Source organism: Hippopotamus amphibius, chromosome 8 (genome assembly GCF_030028045.1).
Source record: "Hippopotamus amphibius kiboko isolate mHipAmp2 chromosome 8, mHipAmp2.hap2, whole genome shotgun sequence".
NCBI lineage: Eukaryota > Metazoa > Chordata > Mammalia > Artiodactyla > Hippopotamidae > Hippopotamus > Hippopotamus amphibius.
This window is the reverse complement of record NC_080193.1, coordinates 80,582,660-80,600,275: the sequence shown is the minus strand read 5'-3', so window position 1 is coordinate 80,600,275 and position 17,616 is coordinate 80,582,660. Positions and strand designations below refer to the sequence as shown.

Sequence of the window (17,616 nt, the reverse complement as noted above, 5' to 3'; positions counted from 1 at the left end):
GCTCACATACTTGATTGCACTTCCTGTAACGTGCTGCAGTACACCGCTCAGAGCATGTCCCCGAGCTCCTTAGCTCCAGAACTGAGCCTTGAAGTTGAGAGCTGAGGGTTTGAATGAGACGCAGCGATATCAAGGTTATCAGGTGCTAAGCAGAATTCATGTGGTGGGAGGCAAGGAGTTGTGGGAAACGGGAGTTACTTGAAATCTGTAGTTTTTGAGACAGAGTTATTGATATCAGATGAGCAACCACGATGATGCAGGTGCTACTAACCAGTTCTTTACATGCTTTTAAAGTTGCTGGTGATTTTTTTTCCAACTAGAAGAGAAAAATTACAATTTTGAACAGTTGTTCTCTGTCTTGAATTTCATAAATTAAGATAGTAAAATATTAAATTAAAATATAAGCACCAAAAAAATTACATGTTGGTGCTATTTTGTTATGAAAATACAGGTTCCCTTTGTTTTTTAACTCGTAAAATATTACATTTATGAAAATCATAAAATGGAGGACAGGGAGACAAAGATATTTGAAGTATTTGAAATATATTATATTGTATTGAAACATACAATATAATCCTATTTGACATTTATTTGTCTTATTTTTGCTTTTATTTTATTACTCTCTGTTTCCTGATTCTGTCTTGTGCCTTCTCCCGCAAAAACCTGCCTTAGACCTGTGTTGCGTGGTGGGTCTGCTGCCGCCACTTCTAATCCTCATCATGACAACGTCAGGTAAACTTTGACACTTTGTAATTACCAGGGTAAATAGTTGACTGAATATGTATTTTGAAGGACGTAATGCATGTAGTAGCCATGCCTTTATAGTATAGCTTCAGTTTCTACAGCTTTTCTCTGTGAGTACATCCTGCTTTTCTCTGAGAACAGTGAGTCTGATCATTCATGACATTTGGCCAAAAGAGTTTGAGGAAAAATAGTTATGATACACTATCATGGGAACATCTGAGGCAGTGTATTTAAAGGCAGTTTTAATAGCTTATGAGCTATCATGCTAAAACACAGAAAAAAATAATCTTAAACCTTGTTTTATGTGCATCATTTTAATTATTGCCTGAGGTTCTGTCCAGCATTTCCTTTTTAGTTGTTGTCTATAATGTCACTTTCACTGTGTAGATAAACGTCTGTAAAGCATCATCTTAAATTGGAGGAAATCAGCATTGACAACCTGAGAAGTTAAATGTTTAGAAAGAGAATTTAGTTTTAAGAATTTTTGTCATCTGTTGATTAAGCTTTTCTCTCTTATTTTTGTCCCTTTCACACTTTCAGATATGCTTAACCTAAATAGTTATTTCTTCCTGTCATGCACAAGGACAGATGGAATGGCACATACAAATACTTAAGGCTCTCAAGTGCCGAAATCCTCATTTCTCAACCTCTAGAGTAAAAAAAAAAAAGATTGGTTCTTATTTACAGATACCATTACTGTAATTTTTTCAGAGCCAGTTTTATAATTTTATTTATTTTAAGCAGAAATGGATTATCTGTAGCAGTAGATTTAGAACTGGGAGCATTATTTCTATGATGAGAGGAAGCAAGCTAGCACGTTCATTTTTAGGCAAGAGAATAACCGATGTAAACATCGGTTTCTCGTTAATACTGAATTCAGGTTAGAGAATTGAGAAGTGTGTCCTTAGGAGTCCCTTTCCATTCTGCTGACTTGTTGCTTCTTACACTATTAACTCAGTCCATTTTAAGTTTTTCCTTGTGTATTTCTCATAAGTTTGTGATGCTTTTATTTTTCTGTGAAAGTATTTTCAGGCAGTGATTTGACTTAGAATTTCTTATAAGGGTTTTTAGCTCTGTAAACCAATACAGGTTTTACTTTAAAACACATCTGTTTTAAGTTGAATTATATGGGTAAAGTCTTTTGTGATATCCTTAGATTTCTTAGCAAATGAAGATTTCCTTAAAACCTTAGTTAGTTCAGGATCTAAACTGTGGGGAGCCCCCTTCAGTTATACTCATTCTCAGTATTCAGTCCGGGTCCCTTTACCTTTGAAGCAATTGCTTCTATTGTTTTGATTTTTCCTCCAATTATTTATTTCATATATGACCTCACAGAAATAGGAAAGTTTTATTTTGAGGATAAAGTGTAGAGAAGAGGAATCTTCAACCCTTTTTTCCCCACTAATTGTTTAATAATTCTGCTTAACGTTTAAAGGAATATTTAGCTCAGATGTTTGTAAAGCCATAGTTCTAGCACCTACTAACTTAGTAGCTTACTTCTCTATCTGATGCAGTTACTCTCAGTATTCCAGTTTATTTGCTCTATTCCCATAAAGGAAGGGGCAGATTAGGAGAAAGCAAGTTAATTTAGCCATAAAAGGAACATTTAGAGAGTGTTCTAGATTATCTAAAGTCAGTACACACAATCTGTCATTGAAACTGAAACCTATATAATTATAATCAGTGTTCAGAATGGTGACACTGCAGGATTATACAATTTAAAATTGTTTCACATTATTTATTAAAGTATTTTTGAATTATTTTCAGTGGTGTTTGTAACAAAAGGATTTTCTGAATAGACTTGTCTTTAACATGTCTGGATGAAAAATATAATTCTCTTCATACACCTTTGTGTGGTAATGTGCTTTTGGTAATAGGGACTTGCTTGAAATATTAAAAATATCAATATTATGCTGTATCTGCCAACTCTGTAGATTACATAGAAGTGACTTTTAAATTCAAATTATTTATAATCTCATTTGGAAAAGTTAATGTGCCATTTTACTGAAATAAACTTACAGGATTAAAATAGTGAGGATATAAACATGTGAGGTGAATTATATGGTATGTAAATTGTATCTTAATTAAAGTATATTTTAAAAGTGGAAATCTGGGCAAAGAGGAATAGTAGCATTTGTGTGCATTTGTTTCTCAGAAGTTGATTGTTTTTCATTTAAAAATCAGTGCCCCTTTAGAAGTAACTGCATTTGAACAAGAAGTACTTTTTAATGTTTTCTCTAGAGTGTGTCTTAGTGGCTTTCCAGTATTTTATACACAGCTTCTTAATTACAGTATTTAAATTCTGGATCTGAATGTAGTGGCAAGATGTATTGAGGTGATTTTATAATTGCTTCTGTGGGGGCGCTTCTGTGGAGACGCAGTTATTTCAAAAAGTAACTGGAAAGATGGAGTGAAGAGTAGAAATGGCAAGAGAAGAGGAGGAGAAATAAAAAATGATCAGTCATACTTTTTTTAGCTGGAGTTTGTTTACTTAGTGTTCCCTGCCAGTGAGTCTCAGAAGGGACTTGAGAGGAACCACATATGGACATTGGTTGGTGGAGGAATTGTATTTCATTATATCCTAGAATAGCAGCTCTTAAATCTTTTCAGCCAGGTATCCTTTCTAACACTGCCAGTCCCTCTGAGTTGAAAAGTGTCTCCTTATTATATCTTTAAGTCAGGGTTTCTTCTCCTTCTCAAACTTTCAGGACACTTTCCCAGTATTATAGGTAGTTGTTACCTGTGCTCTTTCCTTTCCTTTATTAGTACCTGTTCAGATTGGTAAATATTTTAGTAATTTGTACTGTTAAATACAAGTCTTTTTAGCAATTCTCTGAGCATTGCACAATACATTACATGACTTGCCAGGTAGTTTTAGTTCTATTCTAATACTGAATTGTATTTTTATTTCTTATCTGCTAGGTATGGCATTTCAAATATAGATACAACAGTCGAAGGAACTTCAGATGACATGACTGTTGTAGATGCAGCTTCATTAAGACGACAGGTATTTAATGTACCAAATATCATGTAATCCTAAATTATATTCATATAGTATTTAAAGCGGTAGTTCCTAACATTTTATCATTTTCTTTCCTGTGGAACCCATGAATTAAAATATTTTATCAAATTATTTATTAAACCATAATTGATTTTCCCATTTTGATTAAAGGTATATTAAACCACTGTTTACATGTTTTGATCAGCATAAAACAGTATTACCAAAGTGGATTGTTGTGATTCTAGCCAATAGCAAAAAATCTTAACATTTTAAGTAAACCAGTACATCCATAAATTGGGATGACCGTTCGGAGTTGGAACAAGGGGCCTGAGCCTTTAATTCCATCACAAACCAGTCGTCGGATGCATGCTGCCTTCATAAGGGAGTGTGAACTCAGGCAAGGCAGTTGTTCAGCCCAGGGCTATTCATAGTAAGGACAACAGCTGAGGACAGTGCTGTCAACCAGTAACACTCCGAGCAGGTAGAGAGCTAGCCTGTTATTCCTGAAGGGCCTGGGTGGCATATCACAGGGCCCAGTACGGTCGGTAATTATTGGGATCTTTTCAGTAACTCAGAGAAGGCATAAACAGTTAAAGATGAAACACTGAAGCTGAGTGACAGAAGCTCTTGAGAGGAGAGAATTTAAGCTATTGTGGGTAACATTTTTTCTATATATAGCTTTGTTTATTTTGCTTCAAATGAAACTTCATATTTGTAATAATTCTTTTGACAAATTAAACTACTTTGTAAGAATCTGATTGCATCATGCATTAACGCTTCTATTCGTTTTTCTGTGTGGTTTTTCACTTAGATAATCAAACTAAATAGACGTCTACAGCTTCTGGAAGAAGAGAACAAAGAACGTGCTAAAAGAGAAATGGTCATGTATTCAATTACTGTAGCATTCTGGCTGCTTAATAGCTGGCTCTGGTTTCGCCGCTAGAGGTAACCTCAACTCTCAAAAATATTGTCTCAACAGCTGGAAATATAAAGAATTTGCAAACTTCTTTGTTTCTGTCTTTGCATTGTATGCCGTTTTACAGTCCACGCCCTGAAAATGTATTTCTCCCAGAAAGGAGGGGGAAAGACATATTTGCAGAAGTAAAGGTATATTCTGTCACTGAGCTGTGTTTACTTTTAACTGGTTCTGCCATAACACCTACTTAAAATACTCCCTTTGCATGTTTTGTAAATAGGATCTAGGTTTTTTTGTTTGTTTGTTTTAAGGAATTTTTTTTTGCCTCAGCTAATTTTATGAATGGGAGAGAAAGTGTATAGAAAATGGATTTAGAGAAGTGTCTGTAAAGGAAAAATAATACTTTATGTTGTCCTGTTTCTCAAACACTGTTAGATTAAACAGTTTAGTTAATAGACATTTTTGCATCTACATTTGAACATTAATACTACTGACGTCATGGTCTGGTGTCAGATTTAATACAATCAAGCCACCTCATGTTTCACAATCACCTTCAATAAAATAATTCCTAACATTTTCAGCAGTTTATCTATGATGTGGGTGAAATGTGCATTTTTATTTTTACTTTAGTTTTGCAGTTGGTTTTCTATAAAGTACATTTTTACTAAGTCCATGTGTGAATGATTTAAAAAACTACAGAATAAGGTACAAATGTAGTGTATTTAATAAACTGTCAACCAAAGCTATATCTGTGTATCGAAAGATTTTATTTCATCATATTGTGCTGAGCTGTATTCCATATCATGTTTCTTTTTTTTAAAGAAACACCTTAGCTTTCTTTATGTTCTTTAAAGACTTATTTATTTATTCATCATTCATTCTTTCATTCATTTTGGCTGCATTGTGTCTTCATTGCTCTGCGCAGGCTTTCTCTGGTTGCTGCAAGCGGGGCCACTCCTCCTTACAGTGCGCGGGATTCTGATTACCATGGCTTCTCTTGTTGCAGAGCAACAGGCTTCAGTAGTTGCAGCATGTGGGCTCAGTGATTGTGGCGCATGGGCTTAGTTGCTCTGTGCCCTGTGGGATCTTTCCAGACCAGGGCTCTAATCCGTGTCCCCTGCATTGGCAGGTGGATTCTTAACCACTGCACCACCAGGGAAGCCCATATCATATTTCTTTATATGCACCTAAGTCTTCCCATCTCTGGAGCAAGTAATGCAGTTAATGACTTGGCAGATAGCAAGAATCTACTTGCTTCCTTTCAGATCTTCGTCCTGGTAGTGGTAGGTGCTGGTTTTGTTACAGGTGTTTTTCTAATATGTAGTGTCTATAAAGAGGCTCAGATAAAAATACCTTCAGTTGTGTTGGTTTTTTCGTTGTATTTAGCTGATATACTGAATCTCATGAGGTTGAATGCATTAATGAAACCAAGTTCCAAAATTTTTTTTTCCTTTTTTTGGTTCAGAAATGGATAGAATTTTCCTTAGGTGCAGTATCTTCCATACATCTTCAGTATCTTTCTATCAGGGCAGTGAGTTTTGAGAAAGGCAGGAGAAATTCCTTAGATGTAGGTATATTGAACTGCTCTATTCTTGCTTCTCCCCTGTCCTTCCAAAAGAAAAAAAAACAAAAAACCTTGGAGGAAGGATTCTTTTCTTTAATTCCTAGGGTTTATCACAATTTTTTTTACCCATGAAAGTCTTCCGACTTTTATAATATCCTAATGATGTCATTAATTATATTAATTCTATCTTTATACATATATCTCAAAGTAATTTCAGTGAATAATTGAAACTACAAAAATAATTTAAAAAACAATGGATAAAATTATCATCTCTTTTGTTGGGCAGGCATGAAAAGGATTGATTCCATGAAAGTCAAAAATGAAACATGAGCAGAAATTCCAGGAGATAAACACAAAAGCTATTTTTCTCCCTGTTGACTTTTCCCAGACACTGGAGACCTAGAACTTTCTCTCTTAATGGCTGTACGGGGGCAGGAGATACAATTCCATGTCTTCTTAGGCAGGCACTAGCTGTAACAGGAGACTCCTGCATGAAGCTGGGACCCCAAAAAACTACACCCTCAGGTGAAAGGATAAATGAGAAATCAACTTACCCTCTGAAAGGAGACAACAAAGAAACATGTTTTCACCCTGTCACAGATCTAAAAACAAGAGAGCTAGACCTTACAGATAAATAGGTATTTGTAGGAGCATAGGGAGAAGGTCTTTATACAGTAAATGAGTTCAGAAAAAAATGCCTGTAAGTTCTTGACGTTACTGATTGGGGGGAGGGGAATAGCTATAATATAGGTATTGTAAATTTTTTCTAGAACCTTAAGCCCAGTGAATATAAACAATTGAAATAAAATGCAGGAATGATCATATTCAGAAAATTGTAGATTTTGAATTTTGTCTATATAACATTTTAATATGATAAATACACTGTTTTGTTATTCTGTCTTTTAAAGCTTGGCATATATATAAGCCAGATTTTGAAAGACTGATTTTTTTTCTCTAGGTCTTTATTATTTTTTAATTACTGTGAAAAATGCAAACAGGAAAATTGAGGAGTGTAATGAATTGCCATATAGCTATCACCTAAATATAACATTTTGCATTCCTTCATTTTTTAGCTGAAAAAACTTAAAAACATGACATTTTCCCCCAAACACATAAATATGCATTTCTGAAAAATAAGGACATTTTCCTACATAATCATAAAATTATCATCAGGCATAAAAAATAAACAAGTCCTTAATATTACCTAAACCAGTCCTTGTACAGGTTACCCTAGTTATCCCCGACAAGGTCCACATAATCCATTTGGCCGAATCAGGTCTGTCTCTTTGTGCTCTTAATCTAGAATAGTTCCCTCACCCCATCCAACCTTTTATTTTTCTTATACTACATTTTGTTGTTGAAAACGGGACTATTGTCTGTTTACTGTCCCACCTTTTGAATTTGTCTGAATATGTCCTCTTTCCCTGAATTTTCTGTAAGCTGAATTAGGTCTAAAAACTTGATTACGTTCAGATTACTGTTCACACTTGAATAACTCGGCGTTGGGGCACCAACTTTCCACCAGTCATAAATCCACATGTAACTTATAGTTGGCCCTCCATATGCAGGGTTCCTTCATATCCTCAGTTCCTCTGTACCCAGGGCTCTGCCCACAAGATCCAACCAGCCGCAGATGGTGTAGTACTCTAGTATTTACTGTTGGAAAAAATCTGCGTTATAAGTGGACCTGCACAGTTCAAACCTGTGTTGTTCAAGGGTCAGCTGTATATATTTACCCTTTTTAAGTATAAAGAATTACAATGAAAAGGTCCCATACCTTGACTTGCAGTATTACTTCTGTTCCTGCTTACCCTCCCTCCCTTCTTTTCTCCACATATAAGAATATAATTAGAAAATCCAAATAGTGCAGAAGTACAGAAAGACACAAGACAAATTGAAAGCTTCTCTCCACTTTCCCCCAAAGTCAACTGCTGATGATATTTTTCTTTCCGTATGAAAATGTGCATTTACCAACATGCTTAAATGTGAAAGGTTGATTTGGTTTTTAATTACCAAGGGTGACTTTTAAAAATGACCTTTGGACTAAAGTGACTAGTCCACAGCTTTCTAGATAATTTTCCATTATCGACCTTCTTAAAGAGTGTCTTTTCAATGTCGTTTACAAATGATTCAAACTAGTATTTCCACTTTATTGTTATTAAACTACACAATTTGGCTTCTTCGCTTAGAGACTCCACCACACAGACAGCCAAGGAAGCCGATGACCATCTGACTGAGCCCAAACAGGGTCTCAAGAATGCCCACAAGCAGTAGACCTAAAAATACTGAGAAATGGATGATCCTATGTCTGTTTTCTATAGAATTGACGTGCAAGCTGTATGTTCTCCAGTTACTGGCTGTTGCGTTGTTGATGGAGGGATTATTGGAATCCATAGGAGCAACACAAGAGTCCTCGAAGAACCACTGCAGGTCAAAGGATTCAGGATAGAAGTCACTGAACAAAATGAAAGAAATGATAAAAATAAGATATTCAGGAATACCACCGACCAGCTAAAGAATGCAGCATTGTGCCCAGAAAAGGACATGTATAGTAAAACAAAGTGCTCCTAAAACACCGTGCCCAGAAACCTAAGATTGGGGTTTCTTAGCACGTACCCTTGTGCTTTTAACAACTGTCAAATGTCAATTCGTTATATATCCCATCATTCAACAAGCATTTCTAGAGGATCTACTCTTAGGTTGAACTGTATGAAATTTTCTATGTCAGGAAGAGCCGAATATTAATTGTTTCCTGTGGTGGCACCTCTTCACGCAGGCACTCTTCTGCTGGCTCAAGAAACGAAAATAAACAAGCTCCCCCTTTCAAGGAGCTCAATTCTTCGTGCAAAACTGCCGTGTTGAGTCTGTTCTTAAACCAGATGTACAATTTTTACTCACAAAAGACATTTTAAATATGTCTGGTTAAAGTGATTTGTGCCCATTGTAGCAAGGTATGGGGAATGAGAAACTTAGCCCTGACACGTCTATCCTGACATGATTTTTCTTTGGTTTTCTGCAGTAGGACTAAGTGTTCTTAGAGAGTTTGCATTTCTGGATACCGGCAGCTGACGTTCAGCCTGGGAATGTACAACAGTATTTCAGCACGTGGAATATGAGTATGTGTTTCGTGATCTGCAGCAAGCATAGGGTCACTCTTTTGTAACTGTTTACTCTCCATAACTGTCTCCCCACCTAGGGTGGGGATACCTTGATGCTGTGACCTCCAGCTTTGCCTGGTACCTGGTGAGTTGCATGCACTGAGGACTGAATGCACATAGCAGCTGTGGTTGAAGTCTCTACTCTTCCACTCCAGCTCTGTTAGTGAAGGGAGTTGCTTTGGATTTTAATTCACAACTGTGGTGTGCAAATTTTGAGAGATTTTTCTTTCTTGAATGCAGCAAGATAAGGGAGAAAGGAAAAAAACTTTTTTCATGTAACTACAAAAGTGAGTTCTAGTTATTTTCCATACTGAGCAATAATATAGATAACGAATGAATTAGAGTGTTCTTTTCTTCCAGTTTTACAAATTGAGTCTAGATTCAGGCACAGAACTGTCTTACAAGACTGAAATGAAGCATTTCCATGTAACTCTTCAGCAGTGTTTGTTCCTCTATGACAAACTTTTGATTCGTTCCCTTGTGGACAGTGTATTTAGATTATATTCACATGATTCCACTGGCTGCTGCTTTGTTTCTTTTTTAGGGCTTGTAGGTAAACCTCTAGATTTTATTTACTTGTGTTTTTATTCAGTTTTTCAAATTATAAAGGTAATATATGCTTAGGGCTTACAAATTTTTTAAAATATTTATTTTGGCAGCACCAGGTCTTAGTTGTGGCATACAGGACCTTTAGTTGTGGCTTGCAAACTTAGTTGCAGCATGCATGAGGGATCTAGTTACCCAACCAGGGATCGAACCGCGGCCCCCTACATTGGGATTGCCGAGTCTTACCCACTGGACCACCAGGGAAGTTCCAGGGCTTACAGATTTAATTAGATCAGAAGTGGAGACAGTCAGTACTCCCTTCACTCCCCCAGGGCAGCCTCCATTACCATTGTCCAAGGATGAAAGTTAAGTTTCTGGTGTATATTTCCAGAAATTTTTTACATACATGCACATACACAGCCATAGGTTTTTAAAAGACAAGGTAAGCCAGCTAAGTCAACTTTTAGACAAAACCATACCCAAAGCATTCTGAATACAGTGATTCCTCCATTTCTCTGGGCTTGGGGCAATTGGGTTTAATGTGCTAAATCCCTAAGAATCTGTCCCAGGAGAGAAAACATGGCCCTGGGTCAACACTATTCTAACCTAACTAGCTGCAGCTGTGTAAGACAGCAAACGCTACTCACGTTAAGTTTTTAAATGAAAATTCACAACTGGAAGTTCTGTTGCTTTGAGAGTTACAAATGAGAGGGCCCTCAGCAAGAGCCTGGAGGGACACCGTCAGGCAGTACGCAGCTCCAATGACTGTGATCACATTCAGAAGTGATGAAAGAAACATCTGAAAAATAAAGTAGGCACAATTGCGCACGTTATTATGTGTCCCTAGTCTGTTTCAAGTTTCAGCAGCATAGGCAGTCTTTATCATCCGCTGCTGCCATTCTCCAGCCACCCTGCAGTCCAAGAGCTTAGGATCACAGTTTGATTAGGTGTGACTTATAGAAGAAGGCAGAGGGCAAAGTCCCTGCCATTTGATCAGACTCACTAAAAAATCATCAGTCTTGCCACTGTTTCTGAAAAACTTGAACTCTTAAGCTATACCTGAACCTTGTCCATTTCATTGGACCACTACAATGTGTCAGGGACAAAGATAGACGGTAAATAACTAGCAAAGTCACTATAATCCTAGATAAACACCAAATATCAGGAAAAGGTAATTTTTTTAAAAAATAATTTTTCTAACTTATGGCTATAAATATATACCTTTTTAAACAGTGGCTTGCACCCTGGGAGCACATTAGAATCACTTAAGGAGCTTTTGAAGAATACTAATGCAGAAATCTCAGGGGGCCACCAGGCAGTGGTATTTTTATGATTTTCCCTAGGTGATTCTAATGTTCCCATCAGGTTGAGAATCATTGCTTTAAAACCCCAAGCTCAGCCAGAAATATTTACTGTGATTTCTTGTTTATTGATCTACCTGGTTCCTTAAAGAATTATGAGAACCCTCAGTGTTACTTAGAATGTTCATAGCATAAATAGTATAAAGACTGGGAATTTTGGAGTCTGATGGATTTGGATACAAATCTACTGACTGCTACACTGGCAAGTTATTTGCATTCTGTGAGGATCAATTTCTCAGTCAATAAAACAGATCATAAAACGTATGGGTTTCAGAAAAATAAGATAGCATATCTGAAAATATTCTGAGTATAGTGAGAGAAGGTTAATATTAATTTCCTTATACTTTTAACTTAGTTACAATTTTATACATACCAAATGTCTGAAAAAAATAAGTGGTGTCTCCTTTAACCTAACTGGATAAGAACAATTAACATTCTGATCCTACTAAACCAGTCTTTCACCTGCATAAGAGAACTGAGGATACTTTTCTCTAAGTATTTTATACACACCACGAAAGTAACAGTTTTTGAGTATTTTGAAATTGATTACAGCTCCGAGTGTGGACTTAGAAGTCTCCTTGCTTTGCAAACCTTTAGACTGAAACTGAAGATTGAGGAAAAGTCTGAAAGCTGACTCCAAAACTAAATATTTATGGGAAAACAAAAAGACAAACTTCACACTTTCAGTATTATCATATAAATCATTCTCAATAGCAGGTTTCTAAGGTCTAGCCCTGCCACTAGAGCCCCATGGTGATTCAAGAGATGTTGAGGCCTCAGTGGCTTTGCTGAGATGCCAGTAACTGTGTGTGCACTTCTGCTCCCAGACCAGCCGTGCTGTGCTCACCCCGGTTTTGTTGTTGCAGCATGCTCTCTTCCTCGCTGCCAAGGACATTGTCGTTGCTGGAATGGCCTGGAAATTACATCAACAGGAATGATGAATATTATTACTTCTCATCAGATAATAACGCAATAATCTTCACCTTCTACTTACCAGCAGTTTTGGGAAGCCAAGGCTTAAGAGAATAAAAAGGAAATGTGGCAATGTCCTTAATCTTGTGACCCTGTGATCCCCATTTGAACCATAAAGATTAAAAACGGGGAAAGGATGGGGGATTTCAGGATAACAGTTTCAAACTCTTCTGTCTACGTTTTTACTTTGAGTCATCATTAGAGAGACTTGGATTTTAAAGAGTGAGTTATTTATTCATTATTTTGGAAGGAATGTTTCTGAAAGAATTGGTTGCATCATCCAAAATTCACTTTTTTTTTTGCTATAATCTGCAACCACTTACCCAATTTCCTCAAAATGGTGTGAATTAATCCAGCAAGCATTCAGAAAGGAAATTGATGGTTTTGTCTGCCTGGCAGTTGGGAACTATCTCCACCCTTCTCGCACTTCCCTAACTTTCCTCTCACTCCCAGGGTCACCACCATCTCACTAGTTTCCCAAACCTATGATCTGATAATTATTTTTAGTTCCACATTCTCCTTTCTACTCCTGTATCCATGATACAGAATGATCTCACTTCACATTGAGGTTTAGAAATCTTGTATTACATTCTGTGTTAAGGGAACACATTGCTGGGGAAAGCTGTAAGAAATAATGCCATGTTCTCAGGACTTAAGTTAAAATTTTTACTAATAACTAGTCAGTAGCTATAACTAATTTCCAAAGTTCTGAATGGGCAAAATGGTTGAAATAGAGTGAGTTATCAAGTTACCCAAAATGATGTAACAAAGATGTGTCAGCATCTTTCCTTCTACTTAAGAAATTTTAGCTATAAGTTTTTTTTTGCCATCTCAGCACAGCTGCCCTTGAGTAGTTCTCTCTCTCTCTCCTCCCACTCTTGTTTTCTACCATTTTATTATGTTTTAACAACATGCCAGGCACTGTTATAGGTGCTGTACGTGTTTTAGTTCATTCTCAGCCTCATAAAAATCCTATGAGTTAGGTGCTAATTATCCCTATTTTCCTGGAGTGGAAAACTGAGGCACAGAAAGCTTGAGTAACTTGCCTAGGAAAGCGGAAGAGTTGGGAGTCAAAGCTGGGCATTAGGGTTCCAGAGCCCAGACTCTTAACCACTATTCCAACCACACTGGCCAATTCTTACAATTCTCTATTCCTTCATAAAGCTTATTCATTCTAATCCCCACCACCACCATCATCCACCTCACTCATCTCATTGTCTTCCTTCTAATTGCTCCCTCCCCAATCTGTTTTTTCCAAGACCGTGTCTACTTTTGTCCTTTCAGAGCAGGTCTGGGATTGAACAGCCTTACGAGGCAGCGTTCCCGACAAACTTCACCCCACTCTGACCGTGTGCTGACTCCATGTCATTTACAGAAAACACTTTGTATTGTTATCAAGCTTTACTTACATACTGCCTTGAACACCAACACCCTTCTAATTCAGAGGGCAGGTGTATGTGTGGCAGCCTAGCCACTCAAGGCATAGCTGAGAGCCCAGAAGAAAAGGGAAAAGAAATTTATGTACCCAAATAGGTGTCAGGGTTCATGGGCTAAACTTCTTTTGTTATAGTGAGCGATACTGCCTTCTGAGCTTAAGGAACAAATCGTTTAGAACAGGAACTGGCAAACTATGGCCCACTGCCTCTTTTTTATAAAGTTTTGTGAAAACACAGACATGTCCATTCACTTACTTATTATCATAAGTAATAAGAGACTGTCTGGCTCTCAGAGCCTAAACTATTCACTACCTGGCTCTTCACAGAAAAAAAGCGTGTTAACCCCTGATCTAGAAAATTAATCTGTTGAAAGAGAGTTGGAGAAACATTAAATTATAATTTAAATATATAAATCATTCCATTTTCATTGTTGGTATAAATTAAATTCTGCCAACTTTCTTGAAGGTTAATTTATTTCAGAGTGCTGAAAGATATGTTTTCATAGTTCCCATCTCTTGCAAAGGGGTTTATAAAGTAGTAACAGCTTATCATATATGAATCCTCACCTGGTTGACTTCATGGCATGTTGACACATCTTTGTTACATCATTATGGGTAACTTGATAACTCACTGTATTTCAACCATTTTGCCCATTCAGAGCTCTGGAAATTAGAGGATGAATGTTAAAATGTGAAAGTGTGTGTGTGTGTGTGTGTGTGTGTGACTGAATTATAAATCTTCCAGAGAATCACCTGCAAAAATAAAGAATCTTGAGAATACTCTTTCTCTTCAATTCCTAAGCACATTTGAATGCATGAGTTTTTGTGAAACTTTTTTTCTTGATAGTCTTTTGTTTTTATAAAGAAAAGAAGTAGCATTTTCCTTACAGAAACCCATACTTTCATCCAGTTTTAGAAGTAAGGCTTATGATTTCATAAGTGAAGTACAGAAGAGCTTTAGACCATTACAACTCTGATAGAATTCAAACTTTGGGGATTCCTCTAAGTACTTGAACATGAAAATAACACACGAAACCATAGCTCATTATAAATATAAAAACTATTTTGAATACTCTTGTTAAACGTATTTTCTAATTTGTTTAACGTTCAACAATTTCTTCTCTGTTAAGACTTTAATAATTGAATTATTACACAATAAGTGAACTCAATAAATATGCATGGTTAAGATTAGGCTTACAATTAATCTATGAAATAAAATGGCCTTTTTATTTTTTTAGAGGAAACATTTCAAGTCATTTTTTCAGTACTTGGAAAAAGAATGTATTGCTTTTTCCATTTAGCAGATAAGAAGTGAAGATAATTACATAACATTTTCACTCTTAGTCATGGTTTCAAAGACTAAAAGGTTCACCTCTGTTTCGGGTAAATCATAAAACCATAAGATGACTGTATTTTATGAAGTAATCAATAGTGAATTCCACAGTTTTTTTTATTATTAACTACTTCCTGCAAAATTCCCTGTTTTTGGAACTAGTTTAAAATGCTACAGATTAGAAATATTTCAAGAGCTATGACAAAAGTGCTTATCAGGGCAGTGATTTCTTCTTTATTAACTTTTCTGTGTATTTACAGGTATATTAAGAGTTCAATATTTTGAACTAAGTCAGTATTTTGATAGATGTAAAGGACACAGTTCCTTTGAAAAAGATACTCTTCCACATTCTATATATAGCCAAGGATCAAGAAAATAGCCTTTCTATCACCTACCTATTTGCTTGTGAGCCTAGTCTAGAGTTTGAGGCTCTATCTATAAAATGCCCATTGAACTTTTCAGAGTTGTTTGATGCTTTGAAGATATTTCATAATACTGAGTAATAGCAAGAGCCTGGTATGATACCAGTATATTGTTAATATTTATTAAGAGTAGTAAAGCAAACTTAATCCTGGAACAAGAAAGTCCAGATTCTCTGAAAGGGTTTCATACAAGGGTTTTATATAATCTTTCTATGCTTCAGTTTCCTGGTCACTTAAGTTTATGGGTTAAGTTATAGATTCTCTTTCCCCTTTGTCAGCCTGAGACAGGTGATGAGGCTTATGGTGCTAATATTGGTGGAAAACAGTGCTTGGGAGTCAGATAAATCTGGAATTGGGTTTCACACCTGCTATGTGACCTTGTTAACATTCTGAACCTTCTGTTTGCTGGTCTGTTAAAATATAAATGTTAATAACTACTCAGCCAGATTATTACAGAGTTTAAATAAGATAGTGTAATATATGAACCCAGTGGTTAGCACTTAACAGTGGTCTCTCTCTCTCTCTCTCTGTTTCATATATAATGACCCAAGAGTGTTTTCATGGAAGTCTGGGGATAAGACTAGAAGCAGTAACTGATCATCATTGTAACACACACACACACATACAAAGGCGCATGTCTCTGGCATTAATGAGACCATGTTAAGTAGCACCTAAGTGGTATGACGAAAACAAGCCTCTTGAATTTTCAAATTCAATTATATCCCGATTTGGCTGATATGGAAACAAAATCACAGGATAAATGATTTGCTAACAGTAATATATTGGAGACACAACCAGAATATCTCAATATTCTGCCAGGTCTGAAAACAGGATTTGTTGCTTTATACAATGGGTCCCACCTACTGCATCAGAATTCCCAGCATAAGGTCTATAAATCTCATGTATTATAAGTGCCTCAAGTGATTTATGATCAGGTACATTGGGGAGTTCTAACTTATACTACTCTGCTTCAGATTTCAACAAAGACCTATTAATAATTATCAAACATTAAACAAGCACCATGATGTTTGGGTTGTAAGTAAGATCTGAGTCAAAAAGTCCTAGATGTCAGAAAGCCAGGGTTTCAAGTCCCAGATCTCTTGGGCCAACTCCCCTCAGTGTAGACAATGCCATAATCACGCCTCACGATCATCCAGGAGATTTGTCGTGCATGAAATGTTTCTTCCCCTTCCTGCTGAGCGCTTCCTGCTCCTGCCATATTCCCTGTGAATACTTAGAGACTGATATTGGCAAAGGAAAGCTGAGGGAATGAGTTCAAAAAGTCCCTAACACTAACTATGAAGCTTGGAAGAGCAGCCTTATATGCGAAGAAGTATGATACGTAATAACCCAACAAAATTTTATCAATTTATTATTACTTTTTGCCCAAGCTCCCTAGCCTGTACCACAGTTCATTTAAATTGTCATTCTTCATTCATGCCAGTATACATTAATACCATACCCACTGCTCCTCACTATATCCTAAGCCAAGACATAGCTCATTGCGAGGCTGCAAGATGGTCTTTAGATCATCTTTGGTAAAACAGGCAGCCCTTTCTCCAAATCGAGTCACATAAATTTCACTCACCATCAGACCTGCTCCAATAATTCCAGGCAACCACCATTCAAAGCAGGAGATGGGGTTGTTAAAAACTTGGTCTTCCTCCACTAAGTTGATAATTAAAGGTATTGCGTTGAGAGTTACTCCTAACAGAAGTAGAACCAGGAGGCTGAATCCATTGCAGGCTGTCCATCCTTCACAGCAGGTCATGGTCACCCCCGGTTCAAGAAGAAACCCTGTTAAGGTGGCTGTCCGTGTGGCACTGTCCTGCCTTTTATCCTGAGCCTTCTAGTTAAAGCTCAGCACTTACTTATTAAAAAAAAAAAATTGTGGAAAGCAGTTCAGAGTCCAATAGGGCAGGACATTATTATGAGAAATATTACAGGAAGTAAGGATGATTTTATGTTACGATGGGGTGGGGGAAGGTAGGTGGAAAACTATGGTTGCTACTAGATAAATTTATGCATGAAAACAGGCAGATAAAAACTAAAAAACAAAAACAAAAACGGGTTTAAGATACACTCTTCTAACATATTTTACATTTTACTAGTATGCTATATAAAAAGTAAAACCAAGAATATCCAGTTAAGATAACCTATTTTT

At 36.6% G+C, this 17,616-nt stretch overlaps 2 protein-coding genes across 14 annotated transcripts in view; one reads left to right on the top strand and one right to left on the bottom strand.

Moving 5' to 3' along the window:
• The window catches only part of MFF (mitochondrial fission factor), a 36,078-nt gene extending 27,397 nt beyond the window's left edge, over positions 1-8,681 (top strand). For 10 of the 13 annotated variants that reach the window (XM_057744201.1, XM_057744199.1, XM_057744195.1 and 7 more), the window contains 3 exons: positions 673-732; positions 3,667-3,751; positions 4,557-4,865. In XM_057744201.1, coding sequence (XP_057600184.1) covers positions 673-732; positions 3,667-3,751; positions 4,557-4,688 — 277 coding nt within the window. In that variant the 3' untranslated portion in view covers positions 4,689-4,865. Of the gene's footprint in view, positions 1-672; positions 733-3,666; positions 3,752-4,556; positions 4,866-8,414 lie in introns of those variants that run through there. The other 3 variants (XM_057744192.1, XM_057744191.1, XM_057744202.1) reach the window with 3 other exon arrangements.
• Positions 8,172-17,271, bottom strand: TM4SF20 (transmembrane 4 L six family member 20). Its single transcript, XM_057744204.1, has 4 exons — positions 17,041-17,271; positions 12,138-12,203; positions 10,577-10,728; positions 8,172-8,680 (listed from the first exon to the last, which is right to left on the bottom strand). Exons 1-4 carry the CDS (start codon positions 17,221-17,223, stop codon positions 8,389-8,391), a joined length of 693 nt encoding a protein of 230 aa, XP_057600187.1. The 5' UTR covers positions 17,224-17,271; the 3' UTR covers positions 8,172-8,388.
• Positions 17,272-17,616: the final 345 nt, after the last annotated feature.